At 41.8% G+C, this 21,524-nt stretch overlaps 1 protein-coding gene across 7 annotated transcripts in view; it reads right to left on the reverse strand.

The window, feature by feature from the left end:
- The window catches only part of glra3 (glycine receptor, alpha 3), a 203,135-nt gene that overhangs the window by 112,623 nt on the left and 68,988 nt on the right, over positions 1–21,524 (reverse strand). For all 7 annotated transcript variants that reach the window (XM_072257115.1, XM_072257114.1, XM_072257112.1 and 4 more), the window contains exons 3-4: positions 20,656–20,879; positions 11,073–11,155 (exon numbers count right to left, since the gene is read on the reverse strand). In XM_072257115.1, coding sequence (XP_072113216.1) covers positions 11,073–11,155; positions 20,656–20,879 — 307 coding nt within the window. The remainder of the gene's footprint in view (positions 1–11,072; positions 11,156–20,655; positions 20,880–21,524) is intronic.

The raw sequence follows: 21,524 nt of genomic DNA on the forward strand, positions 1-21,524 counted from the left end.
ATTGGCCTTCATCAATTGTGGAACTGAGTTTAGGAGCCGAGAGGTAATGTTGCAGCTATATAGGACCCTGGTCAGACCCCACTTGCAGTACTGTGCTCAATTCTGCTCGCCTCTCTACAGGAAGGATGTGGAAACCATAGAAAGGGTGCAGAGGAGATTTACAAGGATGTTGCCTGGATTGGGGAGCATGCCTTATGAGAATACGTTGAATGAACTCGGCCTTTTTTCCTTGGAGTGACAGAGGATGAGAGGTGACCTGATAGAGGTGTATGAGTTGATGAGAGGCATTGATCTTGTGGATAGTCAGAGGCTTTTTCCAGGTCTGAAATGGTTAGCATGAGAGGGCACAGTTTTAAGGTGCTTGGAAGTAGGTACAGAGGAGATGTTAGGAGTAAGATTTTTATGTAGAGAGTGGTGAGTGCATAGAATGGGATGCTGGCTACGGTGGTGGACGCAGATACGATAGGGTCTTTTAAGAGATTCCTGGACAGGTACATGTAGCTCAGAAAAATAGAGGGCTATGGGTAACCCAAGGTAATTTCTAAGGTAAGGGCATGTTCGGCACAGTTTTGTGGGCCAAAGGGCCTATATTGTGCTGTAGGTTTTCTATGTTTCTATCTGCACCAAACTAGAATCAATTAACTTAATAACACACATGACTGGGACATGCTACCTTCTCATTACAAGTTGAGAACCCATTATCCCAAATATTTGGAGCTGGAAGTGTTTCAGATTTCAGAATTTTTCAGATCTTGGAATATATAATGAGAGAGCTTGTGACCGCCATAATTTTCATCTTTGAATTTTTGTGCTAACATTAGGCAGTCTTTGTTTTACACTTCTCCATCATAGATATGTACTTAACAGTAAAAATTATTCCTTACCATTAATATAATGAAAATATAATGTGTGCAGGGTAACAAAAGCAGTACAGCAGCATCGGGAGAATATCTGAATCAGCTGTTGAACAACAACAGACAATGGCAGGCTTTCAGTCTCCATCTGCAAAGCCGTGTTTTGATTAAGAGGTTACAGTACAATTGCATTTGTATTTTAGTATTTTTAAGGTTTTATGTAAGGTACAAAAACAATCAGCATTGGAGATTTGTTCTGGTGTTAGATTTTCACCAGCAACGAACTTGGCAAACTCGTCAATGAATTTCTCTTCTGCTTTGTTATTAGCAGACACTTTAAAAATTTAATGTTGTTCCTTTTCTTAAATTTCTGCAACCAGCCTGCTGAATATTCACTACCTTCAATTTTCAGTACCGTCGTGATAGATCTTTTCTTGTTTCGTGATCAGCATACTGTTAAGCTGCACATGTTCACTCTGACTCTGATGAATCCATACTTTCAATACACATTTGAGATCTTTATTTTTCGCTTTATGCAAAGTTTTTCTATTTTTCATTAACTTTTGTTCATTACATATGTGCAGTCACTTCTCAGAGCTGCCTGTGGTGCAGAGAAACACTCACCTTGCCTGGGACCCTTCCAGGGCCTCGTGGAATTTTCAATTTGTGACATCATGTCAGCACTCAAAAATACTTTGGATTTTGGATTTCCAGCTAGCGGGTATTCAACCTGTCCCACCACTGGGGTGGAGTACAGGAGCCTGAAGACCCACACTCAATGATTCAGAAACAGCTTCTTCCCCTTTGCCATCAGATTTCTGAATGGTCCATAAACCCACAAACAGATTCAGGTTAATTTTGTCATCACATGTACATCGAAATATACAGTGATGTGTGTTATTTGTGTTAATAACCAATGAAACATAAGGATGGGCTGGGGGCAGGCTGCAAGTGTTGCCACATATTCTGGCAGCAACATAGTGTGCCCACAATGAACAGCAGAACAACACTACCTTTTTGCACTGTTAGTTTTTTTTTTGGTAATTTATAGCAATCTTATACCTTTGCACAATTCTGCTACCGCAAGACAAACAGGTTTCACATTACCCAAGTCAATGATAATAAACGTGATCCTAATTATGAATGTGGGAGGAAAGCAGAGCACTTGGAGCATAGGGAGAACTTTCAGACTCCAGAGGGACAGTGGCAGAGTTCATGATCAAACATGGGACTGTGAAATTTTGAGGAACAGCTCTGGGACCAACTGTGATCACTGACCTCTTATTTGCCCCCTTTCTGTCTCCCTCTTCCTCCTTCTGTTTGACCTGCTGAATTTCTTTTCAACTTTACAACACAACACAACCAGCTTCAGGTTGGGAATAAAGATAATCTTTGAGGCAGAAACAAATAAACAGATGCAGCATTGCTCACTGTACAATTCATGTTGATTGGGATTAAGATGCTGGCAAATGCTTTTTCTTACTTCTCCGCACACTTAAAAAGTATATGAATGATTTCCTGCCCTTCTATCAGCTCGGGGGCATGTCTCCATTCCACTGATTATCAGCAGTTCTCCAGCATCTTATAGCATGAAAAGAGAATCTACCATCCTGGATCAGTATAATAAAAATGCAGAGCTTTATTTGAAAAATAAAAACATGAGACATTTCTATCAATCTTTCCAGGACTTTCACAAAGATCTGAAGGTAAAATGAATTTTATCAAAGCAAGTCACATTTCGGGCAGCATGTCCAATTGATGGAAAGTCTGAAGAATCAAATTTCCAAGGTAAAATACTTCAAGCCATCACACCCACTGAATAAAGAATTCTAGCCAGGGCTAGACAATGAATAACGTTCAGCACAAGATTGGTACTTTTAGTCTTAGAGTCCTTCATTACAGAAATAGGCCCTTCAGCCCATCAAGTTCTTACAGTCAGTGGCCACTGATTCAGTTACACCTGTACACCTGCTCATTAATGCAAATATTTAATCAGCCAATCATGTGTCAACTACTCAGTGCATAAAAGCATGCATACATGGTCAAGAAATTCAGTCCAAGGAACACTACACCCCAATAGTTATCAAGTTATATGGTAAATCTCTTAAACAGGAGTCAATAGTAAACTTTCAAGGTATGTGGATAGACAGAAGGCTAACATGGAAGGTGCATGTAAATAAAGTTCTAGAGAAGTGTAAAAAAGGCCCTTAATGTGCTCAGGTGCTTAGTTGGGTGTGACTGGAATATGAGTAGGAGGACACTTAAACAAATGTATATTGCTTCAATCAGATCTATCTTTGACTATGGATGTGTTGTTTTTGGGTCAGCCTCACCAGTGGTCTTAAATCCCCGAGATGAAGTTCAAGCTCAAACACTGAGATTATGTTGTGGTGCTGTTAATTCATCCCCACTCTTGGCATAACTGAAAGAAATGGGTGAAATATCTTTACATTTACGCAGGTTACAGTTAGCAAAGGCTTATTGAGTTAACTTGGTCATCTAATGTTGGCAACTTTAGTAGAGTGCTGGGAGCACTGTATTCACAATGTCTTCAGTTTTGGGTGGATGGGAAATGAATGGACACAAAATCTTGGGTTGTTTAATGTGGGATATGGTCCTTGTGTCACTCCTCCATGGTTTTTCTTTTCCCCTGTGGTTGATTAGGATGTTCAGGAAAAGATCATGATGAGGAGTGAATGTATATCAGTGGTGCAGGAAGTTCAGCGATATATAAGGTAGATGTTATGGATTCTTACATATCTACACAGTTGGTTCAAAAGATCCAGTGACAGGTCGTTTAGGTGTTTGTGTTTCTGTTTCTACATTTCAGGTGACTATTTACAGAAATATTATCACACAAAGTATTAGTATTCATGTCTGAGATGTTTGCTATCACTTTAGTCTTGGAATGTGTTGAAGCAGTATGCCCTGATTATGTACTTCTGTGCTCTGATTTGTTCTTGGTTTCAACATCTATTAAAACAGGCATTTCAGATTATAGGCCAGACATTATTTTTAAAATTGGACAACATCTGCTGAGGCTGCAGGGTCTGGCCTTGTGTGTACATTTCTTATGGGGCCCTGACCATGTTTTGTTTGATGGCAACAAGGTGGTAAACATTCTAGCCAAGCAACAACTTAAAATTAAGGATGTGCAGTAAACGTAGTGGTGCCTTTGCATGAAAGGGAGGTGAGAGCTAAAATTAAAAAGTCTATTCGATCACTGTGGCAACAAAGTTGGGATAAGGAAAAGAAAGGATGGCATTTATATAAAATTCAGATGATGGTGGAAATGCACCTGGGAGATGGGTATAACAGGAGGGAAGATATTATACTCATAGACACAAGAGGTACTGCAGATGCTGGAAGTTTAGAGCAATACCCACAAAGTGTGGGGAAATTCACAGGTCAGGCAGCATCTATGTATGGGCGGGAAGGTGGCAGGTGATCACGTTCACATAATTGGACATTCTAGGTTGAATTATTCCTTGTTCAGAATTAATATATATGATATGGGCATTTGTACTTGTCAAGAGATGGTGCAGCATTTATTGTTTAAAAACAAATTGTATGAGGGGGAAACGTCTAATTACTAAATTGAGATGTTTGGGAAAGATAGAGTTTAACATAGAATATTTGTTAGGGTATCACTGCCACTGTAATGTATATGTGCATATTTGACTTTCTGAAAAGCAGTAGACTTTTTGATGTTATTTGAGTTTTCATTTGAGGAGGGGGTTTAGCGGGTGCACTTCCTGTCCTTTTGCTCCACACTCCAACTCATAAGGTGGTGGTAATGCACCTTATGTTGGTCTCTAAACCACCATTAAACTTTACAAGAAGATTGAGAAGTTCAGTTGTTGAACAGACTGCTTCTGAGGAGCACGAGATGTTTTTCCTTCTCTGAGGCATTCCATTGGGACGGAGGATGATTTGCTAACCTCTCCGGTTTTTGGGTCCTCTGGAGATTACTGAGACTAATGTGGTGTCCACAGACTCCTTCACAAATGGGGCAGGAGAAGCCTGTGGAGTGGGCAGCTGAGTAACTTGTGAGGTGGCTAATTCCGCTGACAACCCAAGATCTCTATTGAGGCATAGACTCAACATTGGACAAACACTTGAGCTCCCTCTGGTAAGGCCAAGGCTGTGAGGAGACCTGATGTAAGTTTATAAACTTATGAGTGGCAGCGATAGGGTAGACAATCTGAATCATATTCCCAGGATAGATATGTCATGAATGTACGGCAATAGGCAGAACGTGTGAAGGAGTTATGTGGGCAGGTTTGTTTTACACAGAGGGTGGTGGGTGCCCGGAATGAGCTACCAAGGTTAGTGGTGGAAGGAAATTCAATAATCTCATTTAAAATCGATATGTGAATATCCAGGTAATAGAGAGGTATGGATCATGTGCAGGTAGAGGTAATTTAGTTTAGTTCAGCATCGTGTTCAGTGCAGACATTGTGGGCTGAATGGCCTGTTCTTGTGCTGTGCTGTGCAACATACACAAAGTGGTGGGTGAACTCAGCCAGTCTGGCAGTACATATAGACAAGCATAAACAGTTCAGACCAAGAGCCTGCACGAGGATTTCCAGCATCGGCAGAATCTCTCGTGTTTATGCTGTGTTATCTCTACGCTCAGAATACTATCTCAAATACCTCTTCTCCATTCAAAGGAGATGTGAGCCAGAGACTCCCAGGAGCTGGTAGGAAAGCTGCTTTCCTTCAAGAAGGCTTTGAGGTGATCCTTAAATCTTTCCCCTGACTGCCTGGTAATTGTTTCACGTGACAGAGGACGAAGATGTGTCTCTGTCTCGTGAGTCTAATGTCGGGCATCCAAGTGTTGAGTTGCCCACTGTAGAAGACTGAGTATAATTTGTGCCTTGATACCAGGATAGGACTCAGAAGGCTTTGAGGTGATCCTTAAATCTTTCCCCTGACTGCCTGGTAATTGTTTCACGTGACAGAGGACGAAGATGTGTCTCTGTCTCGTGAGTCTAATGTCAGGCATCCAAGTGTTGAGTTGCCCACTGTAGAAGACTGAGTATAATTTGTGCCTTGATACCAGGATAGGACTCAGTTTGTTCGTACTTCTGGTAATTGAAATAAATGTAAATACAAATAAGAAGTTACTAAATGAGACATCTTGCTGCTAATCTACAGGCAAAAAAGCTGCTCAGTAGACGATCTCTTTGACATTCCCTTCCCAGTGGTGCTGCCACATTCTCACACTCCTAATTCTATCTCACTCAGTTATTCTGTTATTGTCTTGTTAGCATTTTGCTTTTGACTACCTGAGATTGCACTACAATCTTTGCACCATTCTGCTGTTCTTACATAGAACAGCACAGTACAGGCCCTTCGGCCCACAATGTTGTGCCAACCCTCAAACCCTGCCTCCCATAGAAGCCCCCACCTTAAACTCCTCCATATATCTGTCTAGTAGTTTCTTAAATTTCACTTGTGTATCTGCCTCCACCACTGACTCAGGCAGTGCATTCCACGCACCAACCACTCTCTGAGTAAAAACCTTCCTCTAATATCCCCCTTGAACTTCCCACCCCTTACCTTAAAGCCATGTCCTCTTGTATTGAGCAGTGGTGCCCTGGGGAAGAGGCGCTGGCTATCCACTCTATCTATTCCTCTTATTATCTTGTACACCTCTATCATGTCTCCTCTCATCCTCCTTCTCTCTTGTGCTATTTGTTGAATTTATTGCTGCCTTGATGGCTTACTTGCCTTCAAAGACAAATAAAAATTGCCAGAAAAAAGGCCAGCAAAATATCATGAAGGATCCCACCCACCCTGCTCATGGGCTGTTTGTCCCACTCTCATCAGGGAGGAGGCTACGCAGCATCCACACCAGAACCACCACACTCAAAAGCAGTTACTTTCCCCAAGCCATCTGGCTGATCAACACTTCCACCCACTAACCCATTACACCACCACTACTTTATTATTTCCTGTCAGATTTAACCTTTAGTAAAGACTTACCCATGCCTAGCGTCCCTTTGTGGACATACAATTTATCTATGTATATCCAGTAAGCTATCTTATGTATTTATATTTATGTTTTTTATAAGCTGTATCAGATCCAGAGTAACAATTATTTTGTTCTCCTTTACACTTGTGTACTGGAAATGACAATCAACAATTTTGACTTTCTTGTGGCCATGTATACTGTTTACTTTGTGGGTTTCACATGAACAAGGAATTTCATTGCACCCTGGTGTATCAGAAAACAAAACTGTTCTGAATTTGGATCACAATTTGAATATTGGAGCATCAGTGGTTTGGGGGCACCTGTTTTTTCATTTAATATCCACACTTTCACCTATGTAGTTACTGTCATCCACTAACCCACCACAGGCTACAATTCCATAATCAACCAACAAAAAGGGCTTTGAATAAGGCTGGAGCTGCCTGTCATATTTTATTATTTTCAATTATCGAGAGCATGACTTCCCGGGCTTTCATTAGGTGGGAAGAGTGGCCTCAGTCACAAAGTACAAAATTTTTCCCTAACCCAGTCGTCAATGGACTCACTGAAGGTTGAGTCAACAAACAGTTCCAAATGATAATCTGTGGTTCCTGAAATTTAAGATTTGATTATTGGGACCCAAAAGCCTGCTAGCAAGTCATCTCACATTAGCAGAACTAACATCATGAAAACTTTAGTAGTGTTGATGAAATATTAATCCTAGCTCAAATGATGTGCATGTTGTGCTCCTCAATACAGGAGAATACTGACAACTACATTAAATAAAGCAACCTAATACATGTCTGATATGTTAGCCAAACTTACTAATGGCTGGGAGATACACCCCCCTCGAGTTAACTCCTATCTGTGTATTAGAGTGTAGCATACACTCAGGCCGATATATTAGGTACAAGAGGTACCTAAAGAAGTGAGCACTGAGTGTATGTCCATTCAGAGATACTCTTCTACACACCATTGTTGTAATGCTGTTGTAATGAGCTACTGTGGACTTCCTGTCAGCCTGAAACAGTCTGACCATTCTCCTCTGACCTTTCTCATTAACAAGGCATTACCACTCACTGGACGATTTTTGATTGTTGCACCATTATCTGTAAGCTCTAGAGACTGATGTGTGTGAACATCCCAGGCGATCAGCTGTTTCTGAAATACTTAAACCACCCCATCTGGCACCAGCAATCATTCCACAGTCAAAGTCATTTAGATCACATTTCTTCCCCACCCTGATGTTTGGTCTGAACAAGAAATGGACCTCTTGACCATGTTTGCATGCACATGGAGTTGCTGCAAACATTATTGGCTGATTATATATCTTGCATTAAGGAGCAGGTGTACAGGTGTACCTAATAAAATGGCCACTGAGTGTAGAACATAGGGAGTAAACCATTGTTATTAGTGTTATTATTATGTCTGCCAGATATAGTGAAAAACTTTTGTCTGCTTGCCATCCGAATAGATCATGCCATATTCACTGAAGTTAAAAAAAAATCAAAATATACACAGTGCAGCCTTTACAGAGAAAGTCCAATGCAGGTAGATAAATAAAGTGCAAGGGTCATTAAAAATAGACTGGAAGTTCATCTTTTAGCAACGGCAGGTCAATTCAAGTGTCTGATAACAGAGGGACAAACAGTCCTTGGGTCTGGTGGCTTGTGCTCGCAAGCTTTCATATCTTCTGCATGAAGAGAGAACAGAGAAGAGCAGGGCAAGAGGGGAACAATTATTTGGTTTCTTTACTGAGGACACAGGAACTGCAGATGGAGTCAATTGAAGTGAGGTGGTGTTTGCATGCACTTATCTCCTCACCATTCAGTGAGATAATGGTTAATTTGTGTCCTGATTGCATTCATTTCCTTTTGTCTCACATCTCATATTACTTTAGGATATTTAACACTCAACATTCTTAGAATTTATTTACTTACTTATTTACAGCTACAGCACGATAACAGGCCCATCTGGCCCAATGAGCTGGTGCTGCCCAATTATACCCATGTGACCAATTAACCTACTTACATCTTTGGATTGTGGGAGGAAACTGGAGAACGCAGAGGAAGCCTGCACGTTCACAGGGAAAACGCACAAATTCTTTACAGACCGTGGCAGAATTCAACCTGTGCCATTGGTGCTGGAGAGTGCTGAATCCATCAATGAACATACCCAGATCAGAGCAATTAATTAGACCTGAAGGTATTGTCCATGACTTGACAGTTTAACACCGTTTCAATCCCTAGCCCAATGTAAGTTCCTAAATATAGATAGGAGAAACACCAACGTCCTTGATTGGAAAAACCTACAAAAAGTAATGGACACAGCCCTCTCCATCACGGGTAAAGCCCTCCCCACCATTGAGCCCAGCTACACGGAGTGCCGTTGTAGGAAAGTAGCATCCATCATCAAAGACCTCCACCATCCAGTCCATGATCTCTTCTTGGTGCTACCATCAGGAAGGAGGTACAGTAGCCTTAGGACCCACACCACCAGGTTCAGGAACAGTTATTACCCTCAACCATTGGGCTTTTGAAACAGAGGGGATAACTTCACTCAACTTCACTCCCTACATCACTGAACTGTTCCCACAACCTACGGACTCACTTTCAAGGACTCTTCATCTCATGTTCTCTATATTTATTGCCTATTTATTTATTAATATTATTTTGTTTGTTTTATTTCTTTTTGAATTTGCAGTTTGTTGTCTTTTGCATGTTAGTTGTTCATCTGTCCTGTTGTGAGGTTTTCATTTATTCTATTGCGGTTTTCTTTTGTATTTACTGTGAATGCCCACAAGAAAATGAATCTCAGTAGAATTTGGTTACATATATACTTTAACAATAAATTTATTTTGAACTTTTGAATATTGAAGAGCTATTCAATGTGTTGATGCGTGGCCAAGTTGTTAAGGCGTCGGTCTAGTGATCTGAAGGTCGCTAGCTTGATCCTCAGCTGAGGCAGCGTGTTGTGTCCTTGAGCAAGGCACTTAACCACATATTGCTCTGCGACGACACCGGTGCCAAGCTGTATCAGCCCTCATGCCCTTCCCTTGGACAACATTGGTGTCATGGAGAGGGCAGACTTGCAGAATGGGCAACTGCCGGTCTTCCATACAACCTTGCCTAGGTTGCGCCCTGGAAACCTTCCAAGGCGCAAATCCATAGTCTCACGAGACTAACGGATGCCTATTATTCACTCAATCAGGTGGAAGATTTGTCATGTTGGAGTGATAGGCAATGAGACCATCTGTTGTCTTCTATTGCATTACCCTCATCAATTCCATGCATTGCTTCATCAAAAAGAAGTTATCAAATTGCTTAAAGTAATTTGTCATTAAGAATTCTGTCCTGGTTTGCCTTTAGTAAACACATTTCAAACCAAGTGACTATTAACCCTGTATTAGAGAACACCCACAAAGTGCTCAGCAGGTCAGGCAGCATCTATGGAGGGGAATAAGCAGACATCGTATCGGGCCAAGACCTTTTATCGGGCTCTGAGTCCTGATGAAATGTCCTGGCCCAAAACATTGACAGCTTATCCCCCTCTGCAGATGCTGCTTAAGTTCCTCCAGCATGTGTGTGTGTGTGTGTGTGTGTGTGTGTGTGTGTGTGTGTGTGTGTGTGTGTGTGTGTGTGTGTGTGTGTGTGTGTGTGTGTGAGATCCTCAAGATTTCCAGCATCTGCAGAATCTCTTGTGTTTATGAACCCCATATTGACTCAATGTTTCTAACAATTTTTCCATCACCGAATTAACCAGACTGGCCTGTAGTTTCCGAGCTTGTGATTTTCATTTTTTGAACAAATAAATAACATTCACCACTCGCATGTGCTCTGGCACCACATCTTATAATGTTCAGGATCAAAGTGTCCACTCAGGTGAATTGGCAGAATGTTGGATATTGCCCTTACCCTAGATCAGGGGTTCCCAAACCTTTTTATGCCATGGACCAATACCAGTCAAGGTACCCATACACGTCACATTGGGAACCTGCCCTAGATAAGAGTGCAGAATCCTTCAGGAGAAAAGGGATGTCTTCTACTGGAGCAAAGCCATCCATATTATTCACGACTTTCCAGCTGTGTTTAAACCTGCAGAACCACTTATACATACCGTATATTAAATGTTAAGAACTGGAAGAAACAAAAAGGTTCTCTGCATTTTAAGTTAGAGACTGACATCCTTGTTCAAGCACTAAGAGCATTCAAGAACTACTGATAAAGTAATCGGCTACTTACAGCTCTCCAACTGCATTATGCAGGTTTGAACGTCCATCGGGAAATTTTTTAGATCCATTGGACAGGAAAGAATTAAAGTCAATCTGAAAGATTAGATCAGGCATATGGGATAGCATTATTATTCATGTTCAGTGATTTCACAAGATGAGGACTAGTCTTGGCCAATAACCCAATTGGAAGTAAGAAAGTGAACCATAAGAAATAGGAGGAGTACACATGCAAAATGCTGGAGGAATTCAGCAGGTCAGGCAGCATCTATGGAAATGAATAGAGTCAATGTTTCAGGCCAAAACCCTTCATCAGCCTGAGACATTGATTCTTTACTCCTTTCCTTGGATGCTGCTTGACCTGCTGAGTTTCTCCAGCACTTTCTGTGTGTTACTCATGATTTAGAGCATCTGCAGAATTTCTTGTGTTTTTCACAGAAAATATACAGCCACTTGGGGAGATTTCAGTCTTTGATTAGCAGGACTAGATGTGTGGAAAAGTATCAAATACTACTTGTTTCATATCCTGTTCCACTGAATTTGATTTCACTTGATTTAGAGGTACAGCGCAGAACAAGTCCTTCTGATCCAATGAGCCGTGCCACCTAGCAAACTCACCTATTTAAACCCCGCCTAATCATGGGACAATTTACAATGGCCAATTAACCTACTAACTGGTACATCATTGGAATGTGGGAGGAAACAGGAGCACCCGGACAAAACCCACGCAGTTCAAACTCCTTAAAGATTGCGGTGGAATGCCCCTGAGCTGTAACAGTGTTGCGTGAGCTGCTACAATACCGTGGCAAATTTAAGAGAACCTAAAATGTAGAGCAGGCCACAATCTCTTCCCTGGACCGTCCTCATGATCCAACACTTCTCCCCCCAACCCCTCTAAATGTAAGCACCATGAAATGTTTTGAGATGAATTCCATCGTTACTCTGCTACTTGACATTCATGGCCATGGTTCATCATTAATAACCATTAATGATGCGCAGATTGTCCTTTCAGTCTGCTTATAAAAAATCATAAATTATTTTCCCCTCGGCTACTTGGGATAAAATACCAAAACAATAAAGCTTTGTGTTATATATTGTATTAGTGTTTGATCCTTTAACAAGTTGTGATCATGCACAAAGATATTTTTCTTGGTGTTCAAACATTAGGACGAATTGTTGAGTGTGGTGAACATTGAGTGATGAGTTCAATAGAATGGGTTGCACATTTATGAAAGCAAAGGTCAGCAGAAGTGAAATTCATAAAAGCCCAGGGGTGAAATGTCTAAAGTGACGGGTTGCACCTGAACCCGAAGGGGACTAATATTTTCACGAGCAGGTTTGTTTGAGCTGTTGGGGAGGGTTTAAACTAATTTGGCAGGGGGGTGGGAACAAGAGCAAAGGGACTCAGGATAGGACATATGATAAAAAAGCAAAGATAGTGTGCAGTCAGACTGTAAGGAAGGGCAGGTAGATGATAGGACAAAATTGCAGCCAGCAAGGCGAGTTTCAGTGCATTAGGGATGCAGAATCAAAAAAGGTAGCAAATACAGTACTCAAAGTGTTATATCTAAATGCACAAAGTATAAGAAATAAGCTGGATGATCTTGTTGCACTATTACAGATAGTCAAGTATGATATTGTAACCATCGCTGAATCGTGGCTGAGGGATGGCTGCAGTTGGGAGCTGAACGTCCAAGGTTAAGTGTTGTATCGGAGGGATAGGAAGGTAGATGGAGGGGGTGGCATGGATTTGCTAGTACAAAATGGCATCTAATCAGTAGAAAGATGTGATATAGGATCAGAAGATGTTGAATCCATGTGGATTGAGCTAAGAAACTGCAAGGGTAAAAGGAACCTGGTGTCAGTTAAAAACAGGCCTCCCAGCAGTAGTTGAGAGATGGACCACAGATTAAAACGGGAAATAGGAGAGGTGTGTCAAAAGGGCAATGTTACTATAGTCATGGGAGATCTTAACATGCAGGTCAATTGAGAAAATTAGGTTAGAAAACTGGATCTCAAGAGAGTGAGTTTGTTGAATTCCTATGAGATGGCATTTTAGAGCAGTTTGTTGTTGAATCTACTAGGGTATCAGCTAAATTGGATTGGGTGTTATGTATTGAACTGGAAGCAATTAGGGAGCTTAAAGTAAAAGAACCTGGAAGAAGCAGTGATCACAATGGGATTGAGTTCAACTTCAGATTTGATAGGGAGAAAGTGAAGACCGATGTAGCAGTATTTCAGTGTAGCAGAGGAAATTACAGTGGTATGAGAGAGAAGTTGACCAAAATAAATTGGAAGGAGCTGCTGGCAGGGATGGCAGCAGAGCAACAATGGTGTGAGTTTCTAGGAAAAAAGAGGAAGGTACAGGATAGATGTCTTCCAAAAATGAAGAAATACTCAAATGGCAAAATAATACAACCATGGCTGACAAGGGAAACCAAAGCTAATGTAAAAGCAAAAGAGAGGGCATACAACAAAGCAAAAATTAGTGGGAAGATCGTGGATTGGGAAGCTTTTAAAAACCTACTGAGGGCAACTAAAAGGAAAATTAGGAGGGAAAAGATGAAATAGGAAATTAAGCCATCAAACAATATCAAAGTGGATGTAAAAGATTTTTCAAGTGTGTGGAAAATAAAAGAGAGATGAGAGTGGATATAGGACTCCGAGAAAATGAGACTGGAGAAATAATAACAGGGAACAAGGAGATGGCAGATGAACTAAATGAGTATTCTGCATCAGTCCTCACTGTGGAACACACTAGGAGCGTGCCAAGGGAGAAGGTGCTCAAAAAGCTGAAAGACCTAAAGATACATATGTCACCCAGACCAGATGAACTCCACCCTAGGGTAGGGATTGTGGAGGCATTAGTTACGATCTTTCAAACATCATTGAACTCTTGCATGGTGCCAGAGGACTGGAAATTTTCAAATGTCACTCCACTCTTTAAGAACGCAAACACAAGGAAATCTGCAGATGCTGGAATTTCAAGCAACACACACAAAAGTTGCTGGTGAACGCAGCAGGCCAGGCAGCATCTATAGGAAGAGGTACAGGAATCCTGCTGTCTTCTCCTATCATTTTGGATCTCCCCCTCCCCCTCCCACTTTCAAATCTCTTACTAGCTCTTCTTTCCATTAGTCCTGATGAAGGGTCTTGGCCCGAAACGTGGTCTGTACCTCTTCCTATAGATGCTGCCTGGCCTGCTGCATTCACCAGCAACTTTTATGCGTGTTGCCACTCTTTAAGAAAGTAGGAAGGCAGCAGAAAGGAAATTATAGACCAGTTGGCCTAACCTCAGTGGTTGGGAAGATGCTGGAGTCAATTGTTAAGGATAAGGTTATAGAATACTTGGTAACACAGGACGAGATAGGACAAAGTCAGCATGGTTTCCTTAAAGGAAAAACTTGCCTGTTGAACCTGTTGAAATTCTTTGAGGTAATTACACATACGATAGATAAAAGAGATGCAGTGGATGTTGGATATTTGGACTTTCAGAAGGCCTTTGACAAGGTGCTACACACGAGTCAGCTTATCAAGTTAAGAGCCCAAGTTGTTACAGGAAAGTTTCATGCATGGTTAGAGAATTGGCTGAATGGCAGGAGGCAGGGAGTGGAAATGAAAGGATTCTTTTCTGGTCAGCTGCCAGAGACTAGTGGTGTTCCGCGGGGGCAGTGTTGGGACTGTTTCTTCTTATCAATGATTAGATGATGGAATGGATGCCTTTATTTCAAGTTTGCAGACAATATGAAGATTGAAGAGGGACAGGTAGTGTTGAGGAAACAGGAAGGCTGAAGAAGTACTTAGACAGATTAGGAGAATGGGCAAGAAAGTGGTAAATGAAATACAATGTTGAAAAATGTATGGCCATGCACTTTGGTAGAAGAAATAAATGTGCCCACTATTTTCTAACTGGGGAGAAAATCCAAAAATCTCAGATGCAAAGTGACTTGGGAGCTCTTGTGCAGAACACCCTAAAGTTTAACTTGCAGGTTGAGTCAATGGTGAGGAAGGCAAATACAATTTTAACATTCATTTCAAGAGGTCTAGAATACAAGAGCAGGGATGCGATGCTGAGGCTTTATAAGGCACTGGTGAGGCCTTAGTTTTGGGCTCCTCATCTTAGGAAAGATGTGCTGGCATCGTTAGAAGGTTCAGCGGAGGTTCATTAGGATGATTCGGGGAATGTCAGGTTTATCATATGAGGAATGATTGATAGCTCTGAGCCTGTACTTGCTGGAATTTAGAAAGAAGCGGAAGAATTTGATTGAAACCTTTCGAATTTTGAAAGGCCTAGACAGAATAGTTGTGGAAAGGATGTTTCCCATGGTGGGGGAGTCTAGGACAAGCAGGCACAGCCTCAGGATAGAGAGGTGTCCAATTAAAATAAGATGTGGAGAAATTTCTTTAGCTAGATGGTGGTGAACTTGTGGAATTTGTTACCACAGGCAGCTACGACTTGCACAGTGCTGTAGTAATTTAATGTATTGCATTGACCTGCTGTCGATATCATGACATATGTGAGTGATGATACACCTAATTCTGATATGGATCTCTATTGTGGACTGAGAGTAGGAAGGACTTGGGGAGGGAGGATCATAAATGGGAAAAGGGGAAGGGAGTGAGGAGGAATTGGGAGGCTCCAGAGAGACATTCAGTAGTGATCAAAAAACTAATTGTTTGAAAACAAATGACTTTGCCTGATGCCTCAGGGCTGGGTATGTCTGCATCTGTGCCATCTCCCACTCCTGGCACGCCTCTGCGACCTGACCGACACCCCTCCTACAGCGCTCCACCCTCGCCATTCCTAACATCCTTTGCTCCTGCCAGATTTACAAACTCGCTCTCTGCTTCACTTTGACAAGTACAGTACAGTGCAAATGTTTTAGACGTTCTAGCTATCTACATGTGCTTAAGACTCTTGCACAGTACTATAGGCTTCAGGGGAAAGGGCAAGGGGGGTGGGTGGGAGGGAGGGAGGGAGGAGATTTATCTATTTATTTATTTTATTTATTGGGATACAGTGTAGAATAGGCTGTTCTGGCCCTTTGAGCTGCACTATCCTGAAACCCCCGATTTAACTATAGCCTATTCACGGGAAAATTTACACTGACCAATTAACCTGCCAACTCGTACATCTTTGGACTGTGGGAAGAAATCGGAGCACTTGGAGGAAGCCTATGTTGTCACAGGGAGAATGCACAAACTCTACAGACAGCGCTGGGAATTGAACCCGGTTCACTTGAACTGTAAACTCTACCCTTCTGCGCTGCTCCAATTTAACAGGAAACTGAGTGGCAACTTTTTCATTCAGTTCATATAGAATGGGCTACCAGATGAAGTTCTTGAGACAAATATATTGACAACATTTAAGAGACTCTTGGACAGGTGCATGGATAGTTTTGAAAGGTATGGGCCAAGCCTAGGCAAATAGAACTTGCTAAGATGAGAATCTTGGTTGGCAAGAAACATTTGACTGAAGAACCAGTTTCCATGGTATATGACTCGATGACTTAATAACTATGCTCAATATATACTCAGAATGGTAGATGAACATTTTGGAGGTACCACATTATAATAGAAGATGGCAAAGTTTCCAATAGTCTGTACTGATTAGTTAACAACAGAGACCTGATAGAAACCGCTATTAGGAATTTTCTGTGGAAAAACCAGTACAGAGTAGTGAACACAGTCTCACCAACTAGCATTTGTCATATCTTAAGACATGGTCAGGTAATAGATGTGAATTTTGAAGTTTAGCTGGTATTATAGTCTGGGATGCCTGTGTAGTGGGAAACCTAATGAGGAGTCAGTTTGTGATAAGCCAGGATCCCTTCTGTTCCTTAAAACATATCAGGTTGATCTATCAAATATGGAAAGGCCTATATAGAGGGGATGTGGAGAATATGTTTCAAATAGTGGGAGAATTTAGGATCAGAGCCACAAACTCAGAATCAAAGAACATCCCTTTAGAACAGAGATGAGGAGGAATTTCCTCAGCCAGATTCGGTGGAGTTCACTGCCACAGCTGGCTGTGGAGGGAAGATTTAAAGTAGAGGTTCTGGATTAATAAGATCATCAAAGGTTATAGGGAGAAGCCAGGCAATTGGGATTGAGAGAGATAATACATCAGTCATGATGGATTGGCAAATGGTCCAAATAGCCTAATTTTGCTCCCATGTATAATAGTCTTTTGGTCCTATTACATCAGAGCTTTGATCTGGAGGAAACTCCTTTTACAGCACTGTATGAACATCGTATACCAGACCTGTTATCAAAGAAGAAGGCTTTTGGACTTTGGTTGGAGGGATGTGTAAGGATTATTTGGAACGTTCTTTAGGGAACAGTTCATGGAAAGGCTGATATCTATGACAGTGCTGCTTGGGTCTGCAGGAAACAACAGAAGTGGCTGAAAAATAACCTTGCATTTGGATAACACAGTAAAGAGCAAATTACATGGAACTTAATTAAATCTAGAAAAAATAAAATCTATGGAGTCAACCTGACAACTACTTGACCAATCACCCATCATTCACAATTCAGTTAATCAACAGTGAAGTTGTACAGACCTTTAAACAAAAAGAACACGCGATACAGTTCACAATATCTTAGTAAATAAAGTATATATTAAGCTTTTGAAATTTGTCAGCTAGTGCCCTTGCACCTAAAAAAATTCTTTCAGAGCATCCTCCATGGCTCAGGAATGAGAACTATTGATAGAAACACCCTTGGGATATTCCTCTGCAGCTGTGGCCTTGTAAGGAATAATTCCTTGTGACTGAGCTGTCCAATTGAAGCTTATAATTCAGACAACAGTAAGGTTCTATATTAACGCACAGAAAACGCTGGAGGAACTCAGCAGGTCAGGCAGCATATATGGAAAGGAATAAAGAGTTGACATTTTGGGCTGAAACCCTTCATCAGTCATGAATCTTTTTCCTTTTCATAGATGCTACCTAACCTGCTGGGTTCCTTCAGTATTTTGTGTGTGTTACTCTGGATTTCCAACATCTGTAGAATCCCTTGTGTTTAAGTTGCTATGCTGCCTGTTTGGGCAGGAAGATGACGATGGATTTTTACTCCTGCCTGTGCTTTGATTGTTAAGAATGATTACTTATTTACACACAGCTAAATACACTGGATTGACTTGTCAGTGCCCTTTTTGGTCTATTTAGTTCTTCTTCAAGAGCCATGTTGCTCAGCGCGGGTATCTCAGAAGTCAGCTGCCAGGATTGGCCAGCCAGCTACTGGCAAAACATGAGTGACCCTCAACCTTGCAGTATAAAACTGTAACTCCAGTCTCTTCCCAGCCTTTGTAAATTTGGAAGAGTTTAGTCTGCAAATAGTCGGGCTCAAGTTCGGCAGGGGCGGTGGCGGGCGGTGCCAAGGCGGCGAGCGAGAACAAACTGGAGGAGAGGCTGTACTCGGTGCTGTCGCAAGATCGAAGAAGATGGAGGTGCATAGCCACGAACCCCAGATTCGGGACGGCACCCACTGACTGACTGACTGAGTCTGCAATTGAAGCAGAATGTGAAAGTGCATGTTGGCACTTGGTCTCTCTGTGGCTAGGAACGTGTGCCCTCTGATGCCACCCGTCACCATAGAAACCTTTTTGATATCTAATGGATGGGATGTTCTGCACCATAGGCTGAGCTGGGAAAGCACCAAAACTCCCCACCATTGTTCAACAGACTGGGAAAAAGGGCAATGTAGGAAAAGGAGAGTATCACTCTGTTCCTCAGCTTGCACTGCATCCAGTTACAGGACAGAGCAGCACAGTGGTGTGCAGACTGACATAGTGGAACAGCTGGCAAAACCACTGCCTCACAGGAGTAGAGATCTGGGTTCAATCCTGACCTTGGCTGCCGTCACCATGGAGTCAGCACCTTCTCCCCATGTCTTCCAGGTCAGGTGTTCCCAGACATTTTTATGCCGTGGACCAATACCATTAGGCCAGGGATGCCTGGACCCTAGGTTGGACCACTGTTTGGTGCTCCAGTTTCTTCCCACATCCCAAAAACGTGAGTTGGTAGTTAATTGGCTGCTGCAGATTGCCTCTGATGTGTAGCTGAATGTAATATTATGGAGGAATTGAAGGGAATATGGGGAAAAACAGGAATTAATTAATATAAATTAATATAAAGGCATGATTAATGGCTGAGAAACCTGGAAGGGCAAAGGACCCTTGTTTCCACACTCTCTTTATTACTTGATAACCTAGTCCTCTTATTTATATTCCTCCATAGCCCTACTTCATTAACTTATCAAACCATTTAGAGCAATACACGCTGGAGGAACTGGGCAGGTCAGGCAGCATCTATGGATGGGAATAAACAGTTGATGCTTTGGGCCGAGACCCTTCACCAGGACTCATTTGGGGCTCTTCTTCATTTAGAACAATGAATGGAATTTACCAATTCTGTTCACAAAATGTATTGTAATTTGAAAGGAATTGCCTATTTTAAAGTGAGCAGGGATAGATCTGTGGAGTCCTTAGCCTTTGCTCATAGTCTGTGGGATTTTACAGAATACATCCCGTAGCTCAATAATGCAAACGTTTCTCCCTGTTCTAAAAGTAACATGAGAGGACAAGGATCACATCTCAGCTGGTTGATCTTGTGATTTCTGAGAAGAGAGCTGAATTCTGTAACCTGTCAGTCACATTTGAATGTGCCTGGTCGAGCTTTCAAGGTTATCAGATGGTTGTCAGATAGACGTGCTCCACATCGTTGACATGTGCAGAGCAGGGAGCTCATACTTTTCAGTCTGAACCACTAATGCATTATCGCATGGGAATCAAGCCCAGGGAACTGACCGTACAGTTCTGAATACCTTGCTATCATGCTCTAACTACTTCCTTTCCCTGCTTTGAACTTTCCATTGCAAACTCTTCTTGGTGTTAGCTGCATTTTGCTGCTTTTTCGGAATCAGAATCAGGTTTAGTACAATGATAAAAAATATTTCTTATACCAAACAACAGTTCATTTCCTTGTTCAAGATTCCAGCAGACCTTCCAGCAGATCTAGATATATTCTAGATAAACAAGGGCGTGACAGGTTACTAGCACAGATAGGAATGTGGAGTTGCAACAATACGATCAGCCATGAATTTATAAAAGGGCAGAGCAGCTAGAGTGACTGAGTGATTTACCCCTGCTCTTATTTCATATGACTCTCTGCACAAATAGTACTCATATTTCAGTTTGCGTGTTAGCATTCTGCATGGGAACCAGACTGGAGGTGTTGGTTGAGCCATAGATGTTGTCTGACCTGCTGAATTCCTATGGCATTTTGTGCATGTTACCCTGGAGATGCTGAGGATTGTGGGAAAGTGTGGGAAAGTGTTTGTGAGTTTTCACCCAAACATAAATTTACTTTTGACAATAGAATACCATCAATAATATTACATAAACCTACGTTTGTACATAATCACCTTTTTAAAGATTGTTTTGGCATAGCAGAGGTTTAACATCAATATGTATTTAGTAGGCCCTTAGCGACATTGAATCGGCAATCCTGAGAAAATATGGTAGAGATGGCAGATTTATGAACATTTTGTAACCTATTCACTCATGTCATTCAGTGATCTGATGTACCTACCTTATTGAATAAAGGACAATGCCATTTTTAAAAATTCTCAATAACTTGTTGTCTGTTGTCACCTCATGGAAGTTGGCTCCTTTCTCATTGGCAAAGAATAAATCTGGTTTCCAAATTGAATCCAGCATGGATGGGTCCAAGTCTAGAGAGTCGTCAGGGTACTCGCTGTAAGCCAGCCGAGGGTCGTTCCACTGCTGACGCAGGAAAATGTTCAGGCGATAATCCTGCAAAGAATAAAGATGATTAAAAATTTTGAATTTCATTGGTGAACCCTGAAGTGTCTTTAGCACGTCAGTCTGGTACATTTGACTCATTGGTTGAAGCTAAGTATACAGTGCTGGCAGACCTAATGATATTGATCAGAGCTACAATGCAGTGGTGAAGATTGTAAGTTGAATCCCAGTCCGTCTTCTTGTTTAAGGAAGTGTTTAGGATCCCATGCCTCTACATTTAGAAGAATCTGTCACCTGATCATTCACCCTTCCTTTATCAGCAGGCGCATATACAGTAGGCTGCTGTGTTTGCCAACATTGAATAAAATGACCTTGGGTCAGTGTGGACATGGTGGAGGATTACAAATACCTGGGAATACGAATTGACAATAAACTGGACTGGTCAAAGAACACTGAGGCTGTCTACAAGAAGGGTCAAAGCTGTCTCTATTTCCTGAGGAGACTGAGGTCCTTTAACATCTGCCGGATGACACTGAGGATGTTCTACAAGTCTGTGGTGGCCAGTGCGATCATGTTTGCTGTTGTGTGGTGGAGCAGCAGGCTGAGGGTAGCAGATACCAACAGAATCAACAAACTCATTCGTAAGGCCAGCGATGTTGTGGGGATGGAACTGGACTCCCTGACGGTGGTGTCTGA

The sequence above is a fragment of the Mobula birostris genome, chromosome 5, assembly GCF_030028105.1.
Source record: "Mobula birostris isolate sMobBir1 chromosome 5, sMobBir1.hap1, whole genome shotgun sequence".
Taxonomy (NCBI): domain Eukaryota; kingdom Metazoa; phylum Chordata; class Chondrichthyes; order Myliobatiformes; family Myliobatidae; genus Mobula; species Mobula birostris.